This window comes from Rhinatrema bivittatum, chromosome 13 (genome assembly GCF_901001135.1).
Source record: "Rhinatrema bivittatum chromosome 13, aRhiBiv1.1, whole genome shotgun sequence".
In the NCBI taxonomy this organism is placed as follows: domain Eukaryota; kingdom Metazoa; phylum Chordata; class Amphibia; order Gymnophiona; family Rhinatrematidae; genus Rhinatrema; species Rhinatrema bivittatum.
The window spans coordinates 46,061,448-46,083,162 of NC_042627.1; the positions used below are offsets into that span (position 1 = coordinate 46,061,448).

Sequence of the window (21,715 nt, forward strand, 5' to 3'; positions counted from 1 at the left end):
CCCTCAAGGCAGCGCTCAGCTCTCCCCCCCACCACCTCCCCTCGTGTGTTCTGAGCAGTGCAGTGAAAAAAAAAATCCTTCTTCACAGCACTAGGGATTTTTCACTTCACGTGGATTTCCAAATGCAGGTTCATTTACAAACAATTTCCTTCCTTTAAAAAATAAAGCATATTTAATTCCTCAAAACACCCTACAAGCATTAGATTATCACAGCCCATTAATGATTTTTCGCCCCTCCCTACCAAAACCTTTCCTACCTTTTTCATCAAAGCCTTTATTCTCAAGGATAAATTTTTGAGCAAAGAGGGATCAACAAACTAGTGCTTTGAAAGCCTTCCTGATGCTAGACTGAAGTTAGGAAAAGCTTAATGAAGGCTTTAAAATCCACCAGGGCTTCACAATGAACATCTGACTTGGTGATTTATGCATATTAATAACCTCAGCCCTACCGAGGCAAGCTGAGCTGTACATGTCCTCCGAATCTTAATGTCTTCAGCTCCACTGGGATTATTACAAATGTAAATTTCGAAGATTCTCCGCTATTAATCTCTGTCTGTCCTCCTGTTCAGCAACATAATGACTAATTAAACATCAAAAGACCTGTACAGGAGATCTTGGCTGACAGATCTTGGCCCAGCTCGCCTCCCAAGAGGGAAATTCAAATGACAGGGACAAGGGGGTAAGAGCACAGGAGTGAGTTACAAATCATTGCTGTGAAATCTAAAAATTAAACATCAAATGGGGGTCTTAGATCCAACCAAACCACTCCCATTATCCAGCTCAGCATCTTCTGGTCATTAGGTAAAAAAAGAAAGAAAAAAAATCCTTTTTCAACAATTAATTATAAACAACCGATGCAAATGATGGTGGCGCCATGCAAACACTTCCTTTCAGCCAGTTTGTTTAATAACTCAGACGATGCAGTACTTACCGAAGAAGGCAAACCAGGGGGCACCTTTCTTACTTTCTTTGTCTGGATAGGATCTGCAGATACAAAAGAACATAATTTATTAGCTGAGCTCAAAGGTAAAATAACCAGCACTTCAAGGCAGCTGTGTATGGCGTTATTCACTGATTTCAGTTTACTTCTTTGTCCAAAGTAGTGGAAAAGGTAAAAGCGGCAATTTTTAAGTATCACGCCAAGGGCCTGAGTTTTTCCTCCCCCCCCCCCCCCCCCCCGACACAGAAAGAGAAAAATCCTTAGTAAAGCAGACCCCAACTACAATTTCTAGAGTAGAGAAGGTGGACCCTAACCCCTCTTCTTCTCAGGATGAAATCAGGGATGACCAGAGATGCCCAAAGAACTGCAGGGGATGGAAACCAGATCTCAAGCAGATAATAATATTGTGTCATAAAAATCTGTGCTGAAAAAAAAAATGATCAAGATATTGATCATTGTGCCATCACTAGTTTATAATAAGCACCCAGCAGCAGAAGTGGCAAGGTTACTATGGGCGACCTTCCCCTAAGGCAGTGCCTTGATCCCAATCTCTCTTTGATCTCAGAGGATCCTCCTTCCGAGAGAAAGTAGTCACCCTAAGGATTTGTACCACTAACAGGCAGTATCCAGAGACAGCATTTCAAGCACAGTCGAACAAGTAAGAGAGGAAAGAAGGCAGTCCGCTAACTTCATGGACTCGGCCCTTGCTTTGAAGCTAGCTATCTTTGTGTGTTTCTAGCGAATCTACATTCTAACCCAAATTATGTTAAGGATGGACGCTTGTGAAAATGCACAGATATCAAATATTACACGCCCAGTAAACCATGTCTTACATGACATCCATACCATGAAAAGTCACTCTAAACTCCAAGCCTACCCTTTGCTCTCTTTCCACCTACAAACCATGTTTCCTTTCTGCCATATCTAACTCATGTTTACATCATCCAAAGTTATATCCTGGTCATCCAAATCAAGTTTTACACTTACTCCCATGATCATCACTGAGAATACGGTCCTCAGAACTTACTGTGGAAAGCTCTCTAGGAGACAAAAGATTTTCTTCTGCTTTTATTTTTTAAATGAAGCAAACAAGAGCACATTTTCAAAGGGGTTCCACGTGTAAAAACAGCATGAGCACACATTAAGTAGCACATTATTGCACACGTGCTATTTTATAAACACTGAGAGCATGCGCATATTTTCGGTTTTATGCACACAAAAAAGGGGGCGGGGCAGGGACAAGAGCTAGGCAGAAAAGTTGCTATTTTGGAAGAGATAGACGCCTAAAAATGGTCAAACTAATTCATGCAGGTTTACATCTGCTAATCAACGGGTGCAAGTGCAATCGGACTTGTCGGCTGACTGCAGTTTTTTGCGTGCGAGGACTGGGTGTGCTGGTGGGAAGGGATCAGCATGAAGTGCCAGGGGATCTGGGTGAACTGGAGACTGACCTAGGTAAATTGGCAGAGGCATAGGCGAACTGCTGATTTCAAATGTGCAGAAGCATTTATTTTACCTGCCACCACATATAAATGGGTGTTATGAAAACATTTTTTACATTCCTAAAATACACGTGATTATGTTTAGAAAATAGACAGAGAAATGAAGTGCTTTCATTGCACTGGAAATATTCACACAACGTTTGGAGCAGAACTATATGGTATTTTATAAACCGTGCAAGCTCCCACCCCACAATTTATAAAATACTAGGCTAAATCTCTGCATGTCCACTTACACATGCAAATGTAGTACCACTAACAGGTTTGAAAGTTATCCTCATAATGCTCAGATGCAAGTCATAGGCAGATATACGTTACCTTGTACTGTTATCACACAGTTCAATAAGTATATTATAGAATAATTTAACATGAACGCATTAGCACCAATTACATTACTAACGATTACACTGATCAACTTTTTGAATAGATTCACAACTTTATCTGTATGATTGCATAACTCAAGACATCTTTATATTCCAATAGTAGAATAGCTCCTTTCTCACCTACAACTGCCTTCACTCTGCAGCACCTCACTACCTCTCCTCTCTCTCTCCACCCTTCCCTCCTTGTGCATTCACTCATCAGACTAAGCAACTCCTATCTGTGCCTTTGATCCTCTTCCACCAATTCCCAAACTCCGTACTTTCACTGGCTGTGCCAGGTGCTTGGAATAGTCTTCCTAAACTGATGCATCATGCTTCTCTTGCCATGTTTAAATCCCATTTTAATGACCCACCTTTTGAGGCGCTTTTAAATCTCAGGCCCGATTGTCTGTTTAGCCTCATTTACTAACTTTCTTTTCTTTTCTTTTAACCATTGTCTTACTTTATGAAATGCCCCAAGTTCTTATTAGATATAAGCTCTATTGAACAGGGCAAGTCTTTTTTGTGTGTTTTACAGCGCTGGTGTATGATGAGTAGCAGTACAGTAAATATTAAGTAGTAGTAGTAATATTGAGGGAAAGCTTTTGCACATGTTTAGTGTTTAAAATCTGCCTGCTTTAGTAAATTGCTTCCCCTGCACCCATTGTTATCATAAACTACAGGTATCCAGGAATCCACAGTGCCTTTTACTCTAATATCGGGAATATCTTGATCATAAAGGGACAAAGATATGTTACGCATATTAGAGGGAGTGGAAGCATACGCTAAGAACTTGCATTCTTGGCTGGCTGTAGCTGAGTACACGGCAATAAGTAACATGCTTTCAACCCCACAGTGGTGAAGAGTAAAGGTGTGTGTGTGTGGGGGGGGGGGGGGGGGGGGGGGGGCGAATATTTGATTAAGTATGGGAACTTGTATGTTCATCTCCTAAGGATAAAGCTTCCCAAGCCTATTCTGGTGACCCCATAGCCAGTCAGATTTCAGGCTACCCACAATGAGTATGCATGAGATAGATCTGTATGCAGATCTCCTTTGCAAAATTATTGCAGATAGCCAAAAAAAACCCAACTGGTTTTGAGAATCATGATGATAGGTTTGGGAAGCCCTACGGTAGATAACCAAAGAGGTAGGCAACATCTAACTTGGATAAAGAGTGATATTTTACTAGCAGACAAACTTCTGTATCAGGCAGCTGGGATATATCTTTAGTAGTGTAGAGTAGAATAACTAGGCAGACTGGATGGGCCAATTGGTCTTTAACTATTGTCACCTAATATATTAACATATATTCTTGAAGCATAAAGCTAGGGTGCACTGCACTTAAAAAAAAAAATAGAGATCAGACAAATATTTAGCAAATCTGAAAAAAAAAATAGTAGAAATATGTCATGCCAACTTATAAATGAAAGATCAGAAAGCAGATTGTCCAAAAATGGGTTATACCATAGATTAAAGTAAATAATATTCCCAAAGAAGTTTACATTTCTATTAAACAATTTCTATAAATTTATGTAAAAGGAAAGTTTTGTGAAGTTTTTATAGTTTGAGAAATTCTAATGATTAACTGAGCTCATTACTGAAAAGTATTTCTGTTTTTGATGACGCTACTGGCAAAGTGGGGCTAAGAAAACCAGGACTGCAATATTATGCGACTAAGGAAACTGGGATTGCAATATCTTGTGCTTTTACGAGTTGAGACTTTGGAATACGAGACTGTCTTTGTAAGCACGGCAGAGTTTTTGGCTATTTTAATTCCCATAAAAGAGTGCGAGCTGTGCAGGCTATTGAACCTTACACTGGAGAACGCTCATTTTGCTAACTGCAATGTGGTGTGGAGTTGATCTTGAAGGACTTTCATAAACATACATGGGTTTTTTGGAGCAAAGCAACATATCAGCAAATGCAGAGTCGCAAGCATTTATCAAAAGCATTAAAAGTAAAAACACTTATTACTTGGCGCTATGGTTGGAAAACCCTGCTGTCCATGTTAGATTTGAATTTGTGGTTTTGGAGCTGAACTTATAAGCACAAAAGAAAACAACAACAAAAAAAATCTAAAAGAAAATAAGCCATACAGTTAGCTTTCATTTGAACATAATTTATATAAATTGTTTAACAGAAATTACAATTTCTGGGAATATTCTTTGCTTTACTCTGTGGATTTTTGGACAATGTAATTTTTTTATCTTTAATTTAAATTTGTCCACGGATTGATTGGGTTTTTTATAATATGTTCTAAGACAACATGTAACACATTTCTGCTATTGAAGGTAAGCAGATTTTTCACATTTTATAAGCAACTGAGATCCTCGAATTATTTCTAAACTTGATCTACCCTGTCCTTACTTTCATACCATACCATACCATACTGAAACATAAAAAGTTAGCTAAACACTCATTATTTAAAACTTAATTCTGTTTTTACTATTTTGATCTACTGAAAGTGACAGAAGAATAAATGGATGATTAAAAACAAATGACAGTTTTCTTGTTATCCTAAAAAATCCCAAGACAGTTAAAACATTACATTTAAAAAAAAATCCTGTTTGAACATATTGCCCTTTTTCTAAATAGCAGAACAAAGAAATGTGTGTATACTGTATAAGTATTAAGTTTTGTTAATTTAAAATAGTTTTACAATAGAGAGATCAAGGTGGCCGCCGAACTGTGAGGGTGTGCAGATCGCAGCTCTCGCCTTGTTATTTTCCTCCCAGCTAACTCTTAAGAAATCTTCCTTTTGATTGTATTTTCCTGGCGTTTTTCTTTGTGAAAATGCCGCATACTAAGAGGAAGGCTCGGGTGCGAGAAATTACCTCTACTCCCGATTCTTTGAGAGACAGATGAGGATTGAAGCTGCTTTCGCGCAAACGCCATCTTTGGACCCGGATGTTCTGGACGCTGGGGCCGTGTTGGAGCAGCAGCATAGCACCCTGTCCTTTGAGACATCTATAAGCCCGGGATGTCCAACGATTCCAGACCCGCCAAAGAGAACAACTGACTTAGAGAACGCTATCCAGAGAGGAGATGGGGACTTCTCCTCGGTGAGTCCGGAGGAACCGGGCTCCATGAAGCGTGAGAAAGAGGCCCAACAACAGCAGGGCCCAGGAGAGCTCAAGCCTAGCGGTGAAGGACTTTCGGAGGTAGGAGTTGCAATGAGCAACATTTCTCTCCTCAATACTACTTCTACATTAGCTCCTTCGTTGGAGGAAATAAAAAACATCCTGATTGTGATGCAAAAATCGATAAATGCATTAACGCTAACTGTGAAAGAAGCTATGAACAAAACTATTAAAGTGGAAGAAAAGATGAGCATGGTTGAGAAAAGAGTGGTAACATTGGAAGATAAGGTGGAAGAGATAGAAAAAAATACAAGGAAATCTTATAAGATCGGAGAAAATGATTCAGAGCAAATTGGAATTCCAGGAAATATATCAAAAAGAGCAAATTTACGTCTTCTAAACTTCCCAAAACAAAATTACAAACACCTTTGGATTTGTTAAGAAGTTATTTTGTCAACATATTAAAGTTACCATCGGAAAATATTCCAGCAATAGTAACTGTAAACTATCAAGAGCAGCGAGCTCGGGAGAAGGGAAAATTAAAGCGGGAAGAAAATCAAGAAGTATCAGAGGAAGAAACTTTGGACATTACAAATTTTTTAGAAAAGTCATTCGAGATGGACATTTCCCTACGAGCAACATTAATTGTTCAATTTTCCTCTAGGATAGAAAGAGATAATGTATTAAAATTGTATTTTAGATCTCAGAATGTGAAATTCTTTGGCCAGCCATACGTATATTCCCAGACATAGCTAGGATAAACGCAAACTAAGCGAAAAAAATTCTTAGAAATGAGGAAAGAAGTAGTAGAGAGAGGAGAACGTTTTTTATTGTGTTTTCCTTGCCGTTGTTTAATATCTTGTGGTGATGCAAAGTTTATATTTGCAGACCCGGAACAATTACGGAAACATCTAGATACCCCTACGCAATCTTAGAAAATCCTAAGTAGTTGGAAATAAGAATAATAAGTTGGTGTAACACAGTATAAATGGGTGAATTTTTCTGTTAATTCTATTTTCCTTATATATCTGCTATAATCCACCCTTGATCTCCCTGTATTTCTTTATATTATACTAAATCAATGTACATAATCCAGGTAACATTTAAAATTGTTTCTTGTACCATTTACTTGGTTGAATGAAAATTTCTTTTGTAACCTGGGTGGAATATGTAGAACATTGAAAATTTCTTGTTTATTAAACTGAAAATCAATAAAGATTAAATTATAAAAAAAAAAAAAAGTTTTACAATAGAGAATTACATGGTCACTAGAAGTGGAGAAATCCGCACAGTCTGATGGGGCTGAGGCATGCCACGGGAGTTACGCGCTTAAGCCATGGGAAGGAAGAAAGCCAGCTTTTGCAGCCCTGGCCAGCTGTAGAGCAATACTGGGGGATCTTAGCAGAGGTAAGGGAGGGTAAAAGAAGAGTCATTCAGAAATGCTGTCTGGGGTGCAGGGTTAATGAAAACCACAGGCAAAATGAGGATAGTTAAGGAATCTTTATGGAGAACGAAAATCACCTGCATTAATTTCTAATTAGCTGTTCTCTTCTCTGGCCCAGATTTAAGCCTAGGCTATTGCCTAGGACGAGACATTTGTAAAGTTGCCAAATACCCAATCCAAACCTTAGGGCCGTGTGCTAGTGCCACTTCAAAAAGGCAGCACAGTGGCATTCTAGTTCAGCACCCCTCTCCCACTTTCTAATCTCCAGTGAATACCCCTCCACCCTGCTCTCCGAGCTCAAGGGGTGACCCCTGCCCTGTCTATAGATGCCAAAATTTTAAATCTGACCTCGACTCTACCATAGCTAGCAATTTCAATTATCACCGACATTTAATACTTATATGCTGCATTTCTTCATAGACAGGAACCCAAATCATAAGCTGCTTCTTTTAATTCAGTTCCATCTGGAACATCTTTGCCTTAGCACAGCATGTAAAACAGCACAATACGAACCGAGAGCTGGGGCATCATGTAGTGGTCTTCTGCGTGAACTTGTGGCTGAGAAGGGATAGTATGGCGCTCCAGGCTTTCCCGAGGATGGCAACTGTCCCGGGCTTCCAAGTCCTATGTCCGGTCGAAGAATACTGGCCTGCACAACAAGACAAAGACATCTATGATTCCTATATCTCCAAATATTACAGTGTGAAAATTAAAATAACGACTGCACTTAATTAACTACGGTAAGGTACAGCTCAGTAAAGAACAACAGAAATATGAGACAAGGTCTTAAGCATTTGTGCTCATGAAAATGCCTTACTAAAACAGAACAAATAGAAATGGTAACTAAGAAACTGGGTCTTTTGGTTATTGTACCCACAAGTTGTATATATTTAAGTATGTGTGCAATATGCAGAGAGAGAGATTATTCATTGCTCTGTTCTTGAAAAACCAGGTGTGTCTTACTCCTTGATGTCAGAAGTTGCAGTTTGGCATGCAAGGCCTCTATTCTGTAATGATTACACTGGTATATATAGGATTCATACTGTTCCACCTGATATCTTCCTAACAAGAGCGGAAATCATGGTCTACATGTACAGCTGGACAGACTCATGTCTCTCGATAAACATAAAACAGATTTTACTCATAGCATAATGTCAACAGCTTGGCCCACTGTCTCTACAGATTGTCAAGCTCTGAGGTATCATAATGCACTTTGCTCAAATGTTATATATCAAAACCCTTTTTTTTTTTTTAAACTCTTATAAATTTTCAAAAATTACAAACAATAATATTTTGAACTTTACGTTATTCAAAAGAAATCTTTTGAATATTTTCCAGGTATTCAGGACATTTTATATAGAAATTACATAACCATTCATTTTTCTAAATAAAATAAAAAAAAAAATTACATCCTGAAACCAGTTACAATACCAGTATTTGGGGAACCTAAAGCAACAAAATTAAACATAAATAAAATCTATCCAACTGGATTCATTATAACAGGAATTTAGGTAGATAATTACTCTTATCTTTCCAACTTGGAACAGGTTTAGACAGTGTTTCCCTCTCTTTGGTTTCTCCGCTCTACCAAATATTTCTCTAAATGAGACGGATCATAGTAAACATATCTTACCCCCTCTACCCGCATGACACATTTACATGGAAATCTTATCATTATTTGTATATCAAAAGTTCTAGCTATTTTAGCCAGAGCAATGAACCTTTTCCTTCTTTCTTGTGTCTCTTTAGAGACATCTGGATATATCCAGATTTTTTCACCCAGGTATAGGGAGGATCTTTTTATCATAAAGGCTTTTAGGACCTTATCTCTGTCCGAAGACATCATAAATTTAACTATAAGGGTTCCCCTCATCTCCACCTGGGTGGTATATGAAGTTTCAATCAAATCTGTTATGTTTAAGGAAACTTCCACTTGCTCTGTGTTAATTTTCTTCTCATTAATAAAATAAGCATTTATGATTTGTGGAAAGTTTTCAGGCAACCATGTAAAAATTTCTGAAAAATAGTTTTTTAATTGTTCTTTAGGCGAAACCATACGACATTTAGGGAAGTTGACTATTCTTAAATTTGTATATTTTAAATGATTTTCTATTACTTCTACCTTTTTATTTAAAGCCAATATCCTGCTGTACCTTAATCAAAGTTGTCCCATAGTTTTGCACCATGGGACCTAGATTTACTAATACATTTTGCATTTCATTAATAGTGGTATTTAACTTCATAATATTATTTTGTAACATATTCATGGAACGCCATAACATTTCCACCGTCACTAGTTTTGGAGTGCCAGGTAATGCATCAGGGGTTAGAGGTAAGGGAACATCAACACCTTGTACTTGGTTCACGTTATTCCCCGAGGGGGAACTACTTGTCCAACCTTTTGTTGTTATTGAGGCCTTAGGTCTGACCATAGCCTCTCCACAGTCCTGCACCTTTTTAAGAGAAAAACTCTGAGAGTCTTTACTCTGTTCTTGAAGCATTAATGAACCATGGTCCTCCTCGAACAGGCTCAGCTGCTCCATCGGATTCCGTATGGCAGCTGTGCTAGAAACCTCAGTCATAATACTAATTCTTGGAGGTGGGGGCGTAGTTGGAGCCCCGGGACTTAGACTCACCTCTCCCAGTAAGGGTGGGGTTTGCTCATCCCCCACTCTTACAATGGGACACTACGGGGTTACAAATTCTACAGGTGGAAAAAAGGTTGTCATTGTTGTTTGCAATGGGGAAGGTGCCGTGGGGGTTGAGGCTTCCATTCGCACCTTTCCCTTCCGCTTTGAATGCGGCATTGTTACATAAATTGTCGTTAAATAGTGTCAAAACAAGAAGACAAATTTTTTACTCACTCTTCCTGTTAATAATCATCAATTGAGATAGTAGGTTGTCACGGGCACCGATTCTACTTCTGCTTCTATGGGGATTGGCGCCTTCTCGCCTTCGCCGGCCTAAGCCGGTCCAAGCCGCGCGCCCCTTTGGAGCGCGCGACTTAGGCAGCGCGCGCCGACGGCGGCGATGCGCCGTCGGCCCCGGAATTTATGGGCAGACTTCCTCCTCCGAAGTCCTCCAGCTCCGCCCACTCGCAACCGGAGGGGGGGTCAGGGCTCTCTCCGACGGACGCCTCGTGAGTCCTGGCTGTTCCGGGTAGGTCACAAACGGATTCAAGAAGGAGCGGGGCCCGTTCCTCACCACACTCTCTCTGGGCTCCCCGCTTTTTTTTTTTTTTTTTTTAAAGCTTTGTGGCAATAATGCCATCCGAGGGCAGTTTTCAAAAGATTTTACATGGATAAGTGTGTGTTCACCCAAGTAAAAAAAAAATAGCATTTGAAAAATCGCTCTGCCTTAGTGCTAATTAAAGTACTTTTACACTCTGAGAAAAGCCGGCATGGTTTGGACGAAGGAGAGGAAGTCATTGTGAGGATTTCATAGTAACATGGTAACATGGTAAATTGCTTTGCGTCTGCATCACATCAGGAAGAAAGCACATGGGTACAAAAGTGTCGGCATTTTCAAAAGAAAACTCCATGAGGAAAAATGAGCTTTGTAAGTCTGTGGGCCCTGACCTGCAAACCTCCCTGGGCAGTTTCAAAATTGCTTCCTCTATCTGAATATAGTAGGCACTTCAGAAGTCTTACTTATTTGGACATCCCAAATATCCTAACACACACGGTGATGCCATTTCTCAGAATCCCTCTGAAAGGAAAAAACTGGAAAGAAAATGACAGCAAATCATGCTGTGTAGAATGAATCGGGCCTTGTAGTTCATTGTGTAATAATAGTAACATGGTAAATGAAGGCAGAAAAAGATTAAAATGGCCCACTCAGCCTGCCCAGCAAGGATTTAGGGTTGTAAATGCCATTCCATGCAGGTTACCCCGGGCCTTTTTTGGAAGCATAATACAATCATTTCAGTGCAGTTTTGCGTTGAACCACTGCTCCATGCAGGTTATCCCAAACGTTTGCTGAAACACAAAAAGCTCAATAGATTGTTTTTCAAATTTAACATTAAAAATTCCATCCCAGACTGATGCTGTGTGTGCTAGCAACACAGTAGGTGATGGCAGAATAAGACCAATTGGCCCATCCAGTCTACTGATTCACTCCTGTCCACAGTACAAGGATATATCCCAGCTGTCAGACATCAAAGCCTAATACCATCCCCAGCCTCCACCCTTCCCCCCCCCACAACAAGCAAGCTCTGCAATGTTTATAGACCACACCCTCCAAAGTTCTGGGCAGGTCACAAATAATCAATAAAATCATAAACAGGACATGAACAGAATCTAAAGTCTCAATGGAGCATGCAGACTGGGCAAGATTATCAGTTCATGAAATCAAATGTTTCATTGAAAAGAGGTTTCTAAAGCCTTCCTAAAAGCTGAAATATTGGAATTTCAGAGGAAAGGTTCCTGCCACTGAGAAAGCACAAGCCCGGGTTTCAGCAAGATGTGCATTTTGGGGTAGATTTTAAAAAATTGCGCGATCGCGTACTTTTGTTCGTGCACCAGGCGCGAACAAAAGTACGCTGGATTTTATAAGATACGTGCGTAGCCACGCGTATCTTATAAAATCCGGGATCAGCGCGCGCAAGGGGGTGCAAATTTGTGCAACCTGCGCGCGCCGAGCCCAGCTCGCGCTGCCTGTTCCCTCCGAGGTTGCTCCGCTCCACTCCTATGCAAAATAGGCGCGCCGGCGCACGAGGGCCCTGCGCACGTAAATCTGGCCGGATTTACGCACGCAGGGCATTTAAAATCCGCCCCTTTGTGTTGCGCAAACCTCCAGTTTCCCCTGGCTTGCAGAACGTAATGCTCGAGAAGGAATACAAAATCCTTAGCATAGAATTAATCGAGTGGTGAGAGAAGATATCCAAGAACTTATGTATCAACATCAGGATCTTAAATTTCATTCCCCACTGAATTGAGAGCCAATGGAGTAATGTAAAACTGGGGTAATGTGCTCCTGTGGTTTTGTCCCAGTAAGGATCTGGTTGACGAAATTCTGTGCAATTTGATGAGGTCTTAAATGGCTCGCTGGTAGGCACAACGCTGCCTGAAATCCCATGCACCGATTTTGTCTGGCACGTTGTATCCATTCTTGACTTTTGATGTAACTGCTAGTAATAATGCTACTAAAAGTGTTGAGACTGTTGCCTTAACTTCTGGCCTCCTAGGTGCTGAATAATAGCACAGAGAATGTTACTTCATCTTTGAAACCAAAGAAAACAGAGAACTAGAATAAAAATGATGGCACAACCATAAGTACATGAGTACTATAATTACAGAGCTGATGAATTTGCTTAAGATAATAAGGATAGCACTGGTATCACTATTAAAATCTATTCTTTTCTGCTATCTTCTTGAAATCATACATGCAAGACACGACATTTCTCATATATGACAAATTAAAGAATTTTCTCTGCTACATTTGATAATTGTAGGTTTTATTTTGATAATGTTGAGTAAGATTTTTTATGTTGTCTTGATGCCTTTCTTTAATGAGATATTGTTCACTTGTTTGATATTCCAACAGCTTACAGCAGCTGTTACACACAAAACTCAGTTGAAAGTCATCATGATAGCACAGAAGCTGCAATAATATCAAGGATGCAATTTTCAAGTATGTTTCCTTGCAAAGTGCCCCAGGCCTCAGAGGAATGGTTTTCTGCCTGTCCACAAACCTGGGAGGCAGCTACAAGGCAGTGGAGCTGCCCTTTTGGGAACAGGGGTGGTACCAGTCAGATGACTCTACTCGTCAAGAATTTAACAGGGCAACACAAGTGTTGGCGCATAGGGGCAACTGGTCTATTCAGTCTACCCTGCTTGTTCCCACCTGCACTGCTCTAACTATGGATATTTCCCAGCTGCCAGCCATACACGTTTAACTCTTGGTCTGGTCATCAGCCTTCCTTGTCATTAGTGCAATGAGAAATCAAAAGGATAATTTTCAAATTGTCCGCATAGCTCTGAAGTAGGCAGGAAGCCTAAAGCACCCAGGCTCTCTCATGCAGGCCGTCAGAAGAGTAAAATTAGTGTCCCTACTTGTGAGAACGCTGTTGAACATGTGTTATTTTTCCTTTCTGCAACCCAAATATGCCTCTGGGGACACCTCCTTGCAGTCTGGCCAAAAGCATACATGCTGTGGAAGCCCATGCTCACTCTTAGCCAGCATTAGGGAGATGAGCCAATTTATCTGGGCAAACGGCTCTGAAAAATTGTCCTCAAAAAGCTTGACTGTTCACCCCTTATCCGAGTCAGTTTTGTCGTCTCCCCTCTTTGGTTCTGGGTGGGCAAATGTTGGCATATCTAAACCAACACCTTGCCACCTCACCCATACCTTCCCACCCTTAATTTTACCCAATCTCTCACCCCTATTCTTAGCACTGCCCTCGGTATCTGCCCCAATCATTCATAGGCTCTGCTAGTTTTGTCTTCTACTATCTCTGCTGGCAGTTTCTTCCAGGCATCCAACATTCACTCAGTAAAGGAGGATTTCCTTCAAGCCTCCCTCCCTGCAACTTCAGATCACCACCTCCTTGTCTTCATCTTTTACCTGAAGCTTACTAATTCCTTGATCATGCCACTCTGTTCTTTTTTTTCCTCTGGCAGGACATTTTGCGTGTGTTAAGTCTTTCTGTGTAGTGATTGTGTTAAAGGTTCTGTACCATTTTAGTAATTGTCCCCTGCACTGCTCCTTTCTTTTCAATATCAATGCAAAAGTACAGCCTTTGCTCAAAGGCGGAGGCTCACTAGTGACCTATACAAAAGCAATATTACCTCTGTTCTCTTGCTGGTGATAGCTTTACTTACATACCCGAGCATTATCAGAAAATACCATCAAAGTATTGTTTTACTTGAAGGGTGTTTTATACCCAGCAATTTCCTCCTGCTCTTCTGGGCTTCCAGCACTATCAGAATCATTGCTGGGATCTGGCAGCATGGTCCATCATTGGTAACTATTCAGGGATATTTTTCCCTATTTTAAATCCCTTCTCAGCTTGCTTAGCCCAGTTACTGCAGCAACAGTCCTCCGGCAGAGGCTATGCAATCAAGGGCCTTAAATACAGCCATCAGATATCATCGTGCAGTGTGGAGAGCTTCCTCCCTCAAGGGCTATCAACAGTGCCTCTGCAGCATCCCCAGCCCTAGCCCTGGATCCAGCTAACCCAGGGAATGGAAGATCTGATCAAGGAACCAAGTTGGGGTTTTTTTTTAATTTTAAATATTACTTTTTTTTTTTTAAAAGAAGGCTTTTTTTTAAATTGTATATAGTGCTTTTGGAATAATTTCCTTTTTTTTTTCTGTGAATCACGGATGTAGTTTCTTTGTATTTCCTGTTGTAAGGGTTGTTGGGTAAAAAAGGTTGTCAGTGCTGTAAGGAGTACATGCATTTGTTTGGGTTTTGACTCCATTGGTGAAGCCTCCTGCAAGATAGCAGGCTCAGAGTTGGTTGAGAAGCAGGAAGGAGGTGACAGTCAGGATCCAGAGTATGTGCGAGGCAGGCAGCCGAGGTCAGTTCAGGGAAAGGTCTAAAGAAAGTTGCGAGTGCTTTGTTGAGGGCAGATAGAAGACTGGAGGAGTGTACGCAGGAGCAGCTGTGAGATGGGATGAGGCCATAAGAGTTGCAGCAGAAATATAAGGTGGGAAGAAGGGTGGAGGATCCATGGAGTGGCAGCAGTGGGATAAGGCAAGGAGATGGTAGATGAATGGTGATAGGTGGTGAGAGAGGAGTGGAGACATGGCTGCAGTGGCAGTTGTAGGTTGAGTAGGTGTCCTAAAGAAACAGTGGCTGAAGTGCTGGAGGATAATGGCGGAGCAGTGATTGCAGGCAATTTCTAATGTGGTCAGTTAATACAGAGGTCAGTATTTTAAAGGATCTAGCTAGCTAAGTAAAGATTTAGCTAGTTAGATTGGAGCCTTTAAAAGTCTTTGCCTGCAGCATGATTAAAAGGTAGCTGCGTAAGTTTTAGGGTTGGGGGAGATTTGAATCCAGGAGAGAAAGGGGGTGGCTAGGGCTCACATTCAGAGCTATCAGCATAACTTGGTTGGCAAAATGTTGGCAATGTAATACCAGTCCTAAATCTGGTTATCCATCCTTTCTCCCAACATCCAAACCCCTCCCCCCCAAAAAGAAGCCCTGATCCCTCCCGTAATCTGCTCTCCTTCAGGGTGGAATCAGGGTGCCACTACCCAAGTGGCACCCTGATTCCTTTCCCAGCTTCCAGTAAAGAACTGTGTTGGCACCCCGAATCCTCCACCTTCCAATCCTCTTTTCACCATTTTTTAAGCTTGTCCTGTGATAATATCCTAATCCCCTCCCCTCACGACACTTTTCAGCATGAACAAAGGTTGTCCTGTGGTGACACCAAGATTTCTGGGTAAGAAGAACTAGATGAGGATGCCCCATTCTCTGAACACCCAAAAGTCTTCCTCATGCTGAGCAGGACGATGGCACAGGCCTACCTCCTCCCACCTGTGCATCCAGCATGCATTTACCGAGCTGCCGGTAGATGTTGGAGCCTGCCAGCACTTAACATTTCACTTCTGTATTGTATGGATCCCACATCTGCAAACCAGCAAGCCAAAACCTAAGAACAATAGAGGTAATGGAAGGAAGGTGGCATGATGGGAGCTCTTTCTTAAAAGTTGGCATTGGTCTGTCAATCCAGCAGATAGCACTATATCCAATATGGTACATGGACACGTAACAGAAGGCACAATGCCATGCACATTTTTATCGTAACACTCAAATAACTTGAAAAAAAGCCTCGTCCTTGGGATAACAACAACATGTTGCCATTTGCAACCTCTGTTAAAATTAAGGAGGCACAAAATGCAAAATCTATGCAGATTGTACTTCCTCTTTAATGAAAACTGCTGTTGAGAGGATATGCACGTTTGAGAGGATTTTTAGAAAAGTGGTCTAAACGCGTTTTTAATAAAATAAATAATAAATTATGAATTATGAGAGAGGAATTTCTGTAACTCACAGGACTTTTTTTTTTAATTAGTCTTTATTGGGTCAGCAGACACAAAAAAGAGCAACAATGAACACCAAAATCCAACAATGAATTAACATTAAACCAATGACCAAAATTTTTCCAAAATAATCCCCAGTCCATTCAAAATGGACATGACCCAGTCACTCCCATTCACTCCCCCACTCATTCTAAACACACACCCCTAAACCACAATAGCTACGTTCCCACTGAGTACTGCACACTATGTAAAAACACCTAGTGTGTCAACTATAACCAGCCCCTGATTTGCAAATCAGGATTTCAGAAGAACCTTGTCCCAAAACATAAAGTAACCCCTGAGAGCCCCTTGTGGTCTGTGATCCATTACCTCTCTTTTCCTTATGGTTTCTAAGTGCGCCGTTTGATACAACAAATCTCGCCACTGGGCAAATGTGGGTGCTTGCTCAGATTTCCATTAAGATGGCCTTCTTAGCTAGTAGGATAGCAACAGCAAGAAACTGCCTCCCACCTTGGGGCATCATATATCCCTTGTCCCAGATGCAAAAATAAACAGCCAGTCCTGACCAGGTTACTGAGGAGCCCAATAGCTTGTCTAAGTAATCCGTAACCTGGCCCCAAAAAGTCTGAGGTTTAGAGCACGCAAACATATGACAAAAGCCCCCAGGGGCAGACTTACACTTTAAACACAAGTCAGAGTCCCACAATTTTATCCGAACCCCCGGACATGGGTGAGATAAGTTCTATGTAAGACTTTAAATTGAATTTCTCTCCTGGTGGGATCCAAATGCTAGGGGGCAGCCCAAGTGTCCTGCTCTACCTGACACATGTGGTCATCTCTAGGTACCTGGAGGCTGTGGAGAGGGTGGTACTCTGTCTCTGTAGAAACACGTGCAAGCCTCGAGTGCCATGATAAACCTATTAATCTTACCTCTGCCTCACGTACCCTGGACAATCTGGGTCACTGGGAAATACCTGGAAGATCACCTTGCTCTTGTGCGTTCCCAGATGCAGGAGGTGGCGATCTCGGTGCCTGCCAAGCTAATAAGTGTTCTTGGACCTGTCCTCCAGAAACTGATCCATACTTTTTTTTTTTTAAGTTTAGCTATGATTTCTGCCAAATCCCCTGGCAACAAATTCCGCCCCTTAATTGTATGTTGAATGAAAAATACTCTCTCAAATTTGTTTGAAATCTGCCACCAGTCAGTTTCATGGAGAGTCCCCTATTCTTAGTACTGTTTGAAAGGGTGAATAACTACTATTTACTGGTCCATACCAATCAGGACTTTATAAATCTTTATAATATCCCCTCACAGTTGTCTCTTCCCCAAGTAAAATAGCTCTAACCTGTGTAGCCTCTCTTAAAAGGGAGCCGTTCCATCCCCCTTTTTTGTTGCCCTTCTAGTTCTGTGATATCTTTCTTGAGATGCGGTGACCAGAATTATACAGAGGCATTAGGACATACACAGTTTTATTCTCCATTCCCTTCCAAATAATTCCTAATATTCTATTTGCTTTTTTGACAGCCACTGCACGCTGAGCTGAGAATTTCAATGTATTGTCCACAATGACTTCAAGATCCTTTTCCTGGGTGCTTCCAAAGGAAGTGACAGGTGGCCTCTGCTCATAAGGACTGTCACTGCCATGACTGAGCAATGGAGGAACGGAGTTATAAAAACAGGTGAACTCCAGGATAAAAAGAACTGCAAAAATAAAAAGCAAATCTTACGTAATGTGATAAATATTGGAAAGGGAGTTGCCAATGAGGAGATGCTGAGTTTCTAGGCCAGTAATAGCTATGGGGTTGAAATTCAACAGATTTATGCAGTTAAATTCAGCTTTTAAACCCAAAATATACATAATAAATTAAATATTAACCCCGGTCCAGCTAGATTTTTTTTGCATAAAATTGCCACGTGCACAGGTTTAGCTGGACTAAAAAGGGGCCAGGACGCAGCGTGGCCAGGGTGACCTTTATAAAATCTAACTGGTCTGAGGGATATTCAGAGATCAGCAGCTAAATCTGTGCCAGCAACTCCCTCCATACAAACAGCTGTCCTAAATCTAACTGTACAAACTAGATAATCAACTGCACGCTCAACCAGGTAAGCATGGCTGAACATTTGGACAGTGTGAAGCAGTTAAGTCTGCTGCAGCTGAATACCAACCCCTGTGCCTGTATCTAGGATTAAAACAAACTAAAGTTACTGTAGGGTTCTCTTCAGCTCATTTTACTGTGTATGTGCTGTGCCTGCTTTCCTAGTATTTCCTGGAAGAAAAAAAGCAATTTAAAGCCCTCAAAAAGGTAGGGATGGAAAGAGCACAATGAAAGAAATACATTTCTCTTATATAATGGCTGAAGAAGTTTGCCAATTATTTAGCTGGCCAGTTGATGCCAATAAGCCGATGAGAGGAATGAAGACGTAAAGCTGGGTATCTGAACAATTCTATAGTAAGAGCATTTCACTGTAGTACACAATCAAATTCTTCTAATTTAATGCTTGCAATGAGTGCACAACTATTAAAATCCAATGTTATATCTTTTTATAGTAAGGACTTTTGCACCTGTTCACATGTTAGCCCTTTATTAAATTCAGCAATGAATGGAGAAAGTAAATTGAAAAGAAGCACTGGTTACATGGGTCAAAGTGAAAATGGAATTCCTGATTGTTGGGGAAATATTTTGTTGTCAATATCATCTTAAGAATAATAAAACATTTCCAGTGCAAATTTAATACTTGTGGGTTTTTTGGAAAACAAAAATCATGGGATATACCACACATTAAAATGTTTAAACCTTTGTTACAGGGATCTTCCAAGACTAATTTATACTGGCAATTTGTTACCAACTTGAATAAGATATGTCAAATAAAATAATACACTTTTTTTCCACTGCTGCTGAGACAAAACAAAAATCAATATCATTAGCTCATTATATTGATCTTTCTACCTATTTGAGCCAATTGAGAAACACTATTGATTAGTCCTGATCTTGTCCTAGGGGCACCTGAAAGGAGAAAAGAATACATGAACACCCCTGAGGCCAGAGTCCGCAGCAAGGGAGCTCTGTGTTTATTAGTACTCAGCTCACTCCAGACCATCTGTCAGAGATATTTGGAAGCCTCAGTTCACAAAAAAGATACATAGCTTAGTAGCACATTCTTAATGAAGAATGTTCAAGCCCAAGGCCAGCTGCAAGCTTTTTTTTTTTTTTTTTATTAATACTTTATTGACTTTTCAACCTAAAAGTGTAGCAAACCCCCCAAAAAGTAAAAATTGCATTAATCAGACTGGTAAAAAATGCCTTGGACTGGTAACACTAATCTAACAAGGACCTTACAGGGAAGGACTCTACTAAATTAGGAATAATCCATTTTTGCAGGTGAGTACTAATACTTTTCAAAGTCCATACAGGCCTATTCCCAACACTTTCATTCATATAAATCTTTTGGGCCATTTAGACATTTATATCTCTCTACAATATCCTCCATCTATCATCTCCCTCATGCATGTGGGTGAACACTGAGCCTGCTGTCAACCTAAAAAGGCTCCCATACCTTTGGAACATCATAATAGAAATTTCTAACAGACTGGAATGAGCTATATAGTACATACTCCCCCATAGCCAACAAAACCAGGATGCCATAGAGGGTGCTGTGAATGATCTCTAGAGGCAGGTACATTACTTACACCTTGCAGCAATGAACATATAGATGACCAATTTATTTTTGCCTCTTGTTGTGGGTAATATTCCCTCAAGCGATAGGCCAAGAAAAACAGGCTCGAAAGGTAACTGGACCCTGATATACGACAAATCTAGCTACAATCTTGTTTACAAAATGTATCCAGTCACAAAAGAATCATCAGCGGCAGGTCATCCACCTGAAATACCGCTTAATACAGATGACATTAGTTTCCTTGTACATAAGTAAGCACCCTTATTAAACACTTTCTTCTTTGAATTATACAAATGTAGGGGCCACATTTGCAATTTCAGGTAAAAGTACAGCAAAAAGAAAGCTTCTAAAGCCTATAGGTAGGTTTGCTTGTACAGTTCTGACATGGTCCTTGCACTGACCCTGCCTGTTTCCCCCCACACAGTGGAGGGGAGGGAGGCAGGGAGGAGTCTGGAGAGGGGGGCACTCTCTGCAAGCAGACACCCATTTACCCACAGAGAATCCTTTTTGAAAATGTCCCCCTTAACATTAGAAAACCCGGACTGGAAATGGCATGGGCTTGTTTGAAATGTTTTTGCAGCTGCTGTCTTTAGGAGTTTCACAAGGTGGCGCACTCACTGGACCATCAGGTAGTGACCATCTGACAATAAACCACAGTCCTAGACTTCAGGAGGGCTCACTGGTGTCAAGGAAGGCCCACCAGGAAGCCAGGATCTGACAGGTAGAGAGGACGTATAGGCAGCAATAAAAGACAACAGACAGAGCAAGCAATCCCTGCACAAGGTAAGCTAGCAAGGGGAAGATGAGGGAGACAAATACGGCTCTCTAAGGGCACATCAGAAATGACAGAAGCATACAGAAAATTAAAAAACAAAAACCCACAGGATGAAGAGGACATGCAAAATTATCAGGAAAACAAAATGAGGCAGGGGAAGCAGCCAAGCAAAGACCCAAAAGGAGGAGAAAGTAGCCATATCCATAAAAAGGGGGAGGTAATGAGGTAGGGGACCAGAAGAAGTCAGGAATCTCAGAATTTCCTCTGCTCAATGTGTACAGAAGCAGCTAAAAGTGACGTGCCCAAGGCAGGACACAGATGCATAAATGATTGGGAAATGATCTCAAGTCCATTTGTAAAAGAGGGAGAACTTTAAGTACTTACACACATGAGAGAAGAAAAGGTAAAGGGATGGATAAGAGTGCCACCAAAAGACTGAACGAGCTTAAGGAACTCAGAGCTCTGCTCCATTTGTCTTTGGAGACAGGAGAGTCTCCAAGGCAATGGAGGACGAGAGATACAGTTCCCATTCCAGAAAAACTGGAACAAGGAGGTGGCTGGCAACTACAGACCTGTCAGTCTAACTTCAGCAGTGAGCGAAGCTCTGAAACCAGCCCGAAACCAAAGGATAGTGAAAGAAGGCCTGTTTGGATTTCAATAAGGCTTTTGACAGTGTTCTACGCAGAAGACTGGTAAGCAAACAAACCTATATAGGCCTATGGGTGGCAAAGTTTTGTAAACCCTGACAGAGTTTCTAGGGCTCCTAACAGTCAATGGTTGTAGTGGATTTGGGGGTGAATTTTTGCTGATAAAGGCGAACCAGACCTTTCTACAGAAGGGTTTTCTCTCTCTCATGTAGCACAGACAAAGAGTAGGTAAAGGGAAACAACTGGGTGAACTTCCATTTCCGCTTTAAATCTGGGTAATAAGTCTAGACTACTCCAAATCT

General features: G+C 41.0%; 1 protein-coding gene across 9 annotated transcripts in view; it reads right to left on the reverse strand.

Annotated features, from left to right (window-relative positions):
• Positions 1-21,715, reverse strand: part of TCF12 (transcription factor 12) — a 630,756-nt gene that overhangs the window by 136,694 nt on the left and 472,347 nt on the right. For all 9 annotated transcript variants that reach the window (XM_029575977.1, XM_029575980.1, XM_029575981.1 and 6 more), the window contains 2 exons: positions 7,839-7,974; positions 932-984 (listed from right to left, as the gene is read on the reverse strand). In XM_029575977.1, coding sequence (XP_029431837.1) covers positions 932-984; positions 7,839-7,974 — 189 coding nt within the window. The remainder of the gene's footprint in view (positions 1-931; positions 985-7,838; positions 7,975-21,715) is intronic.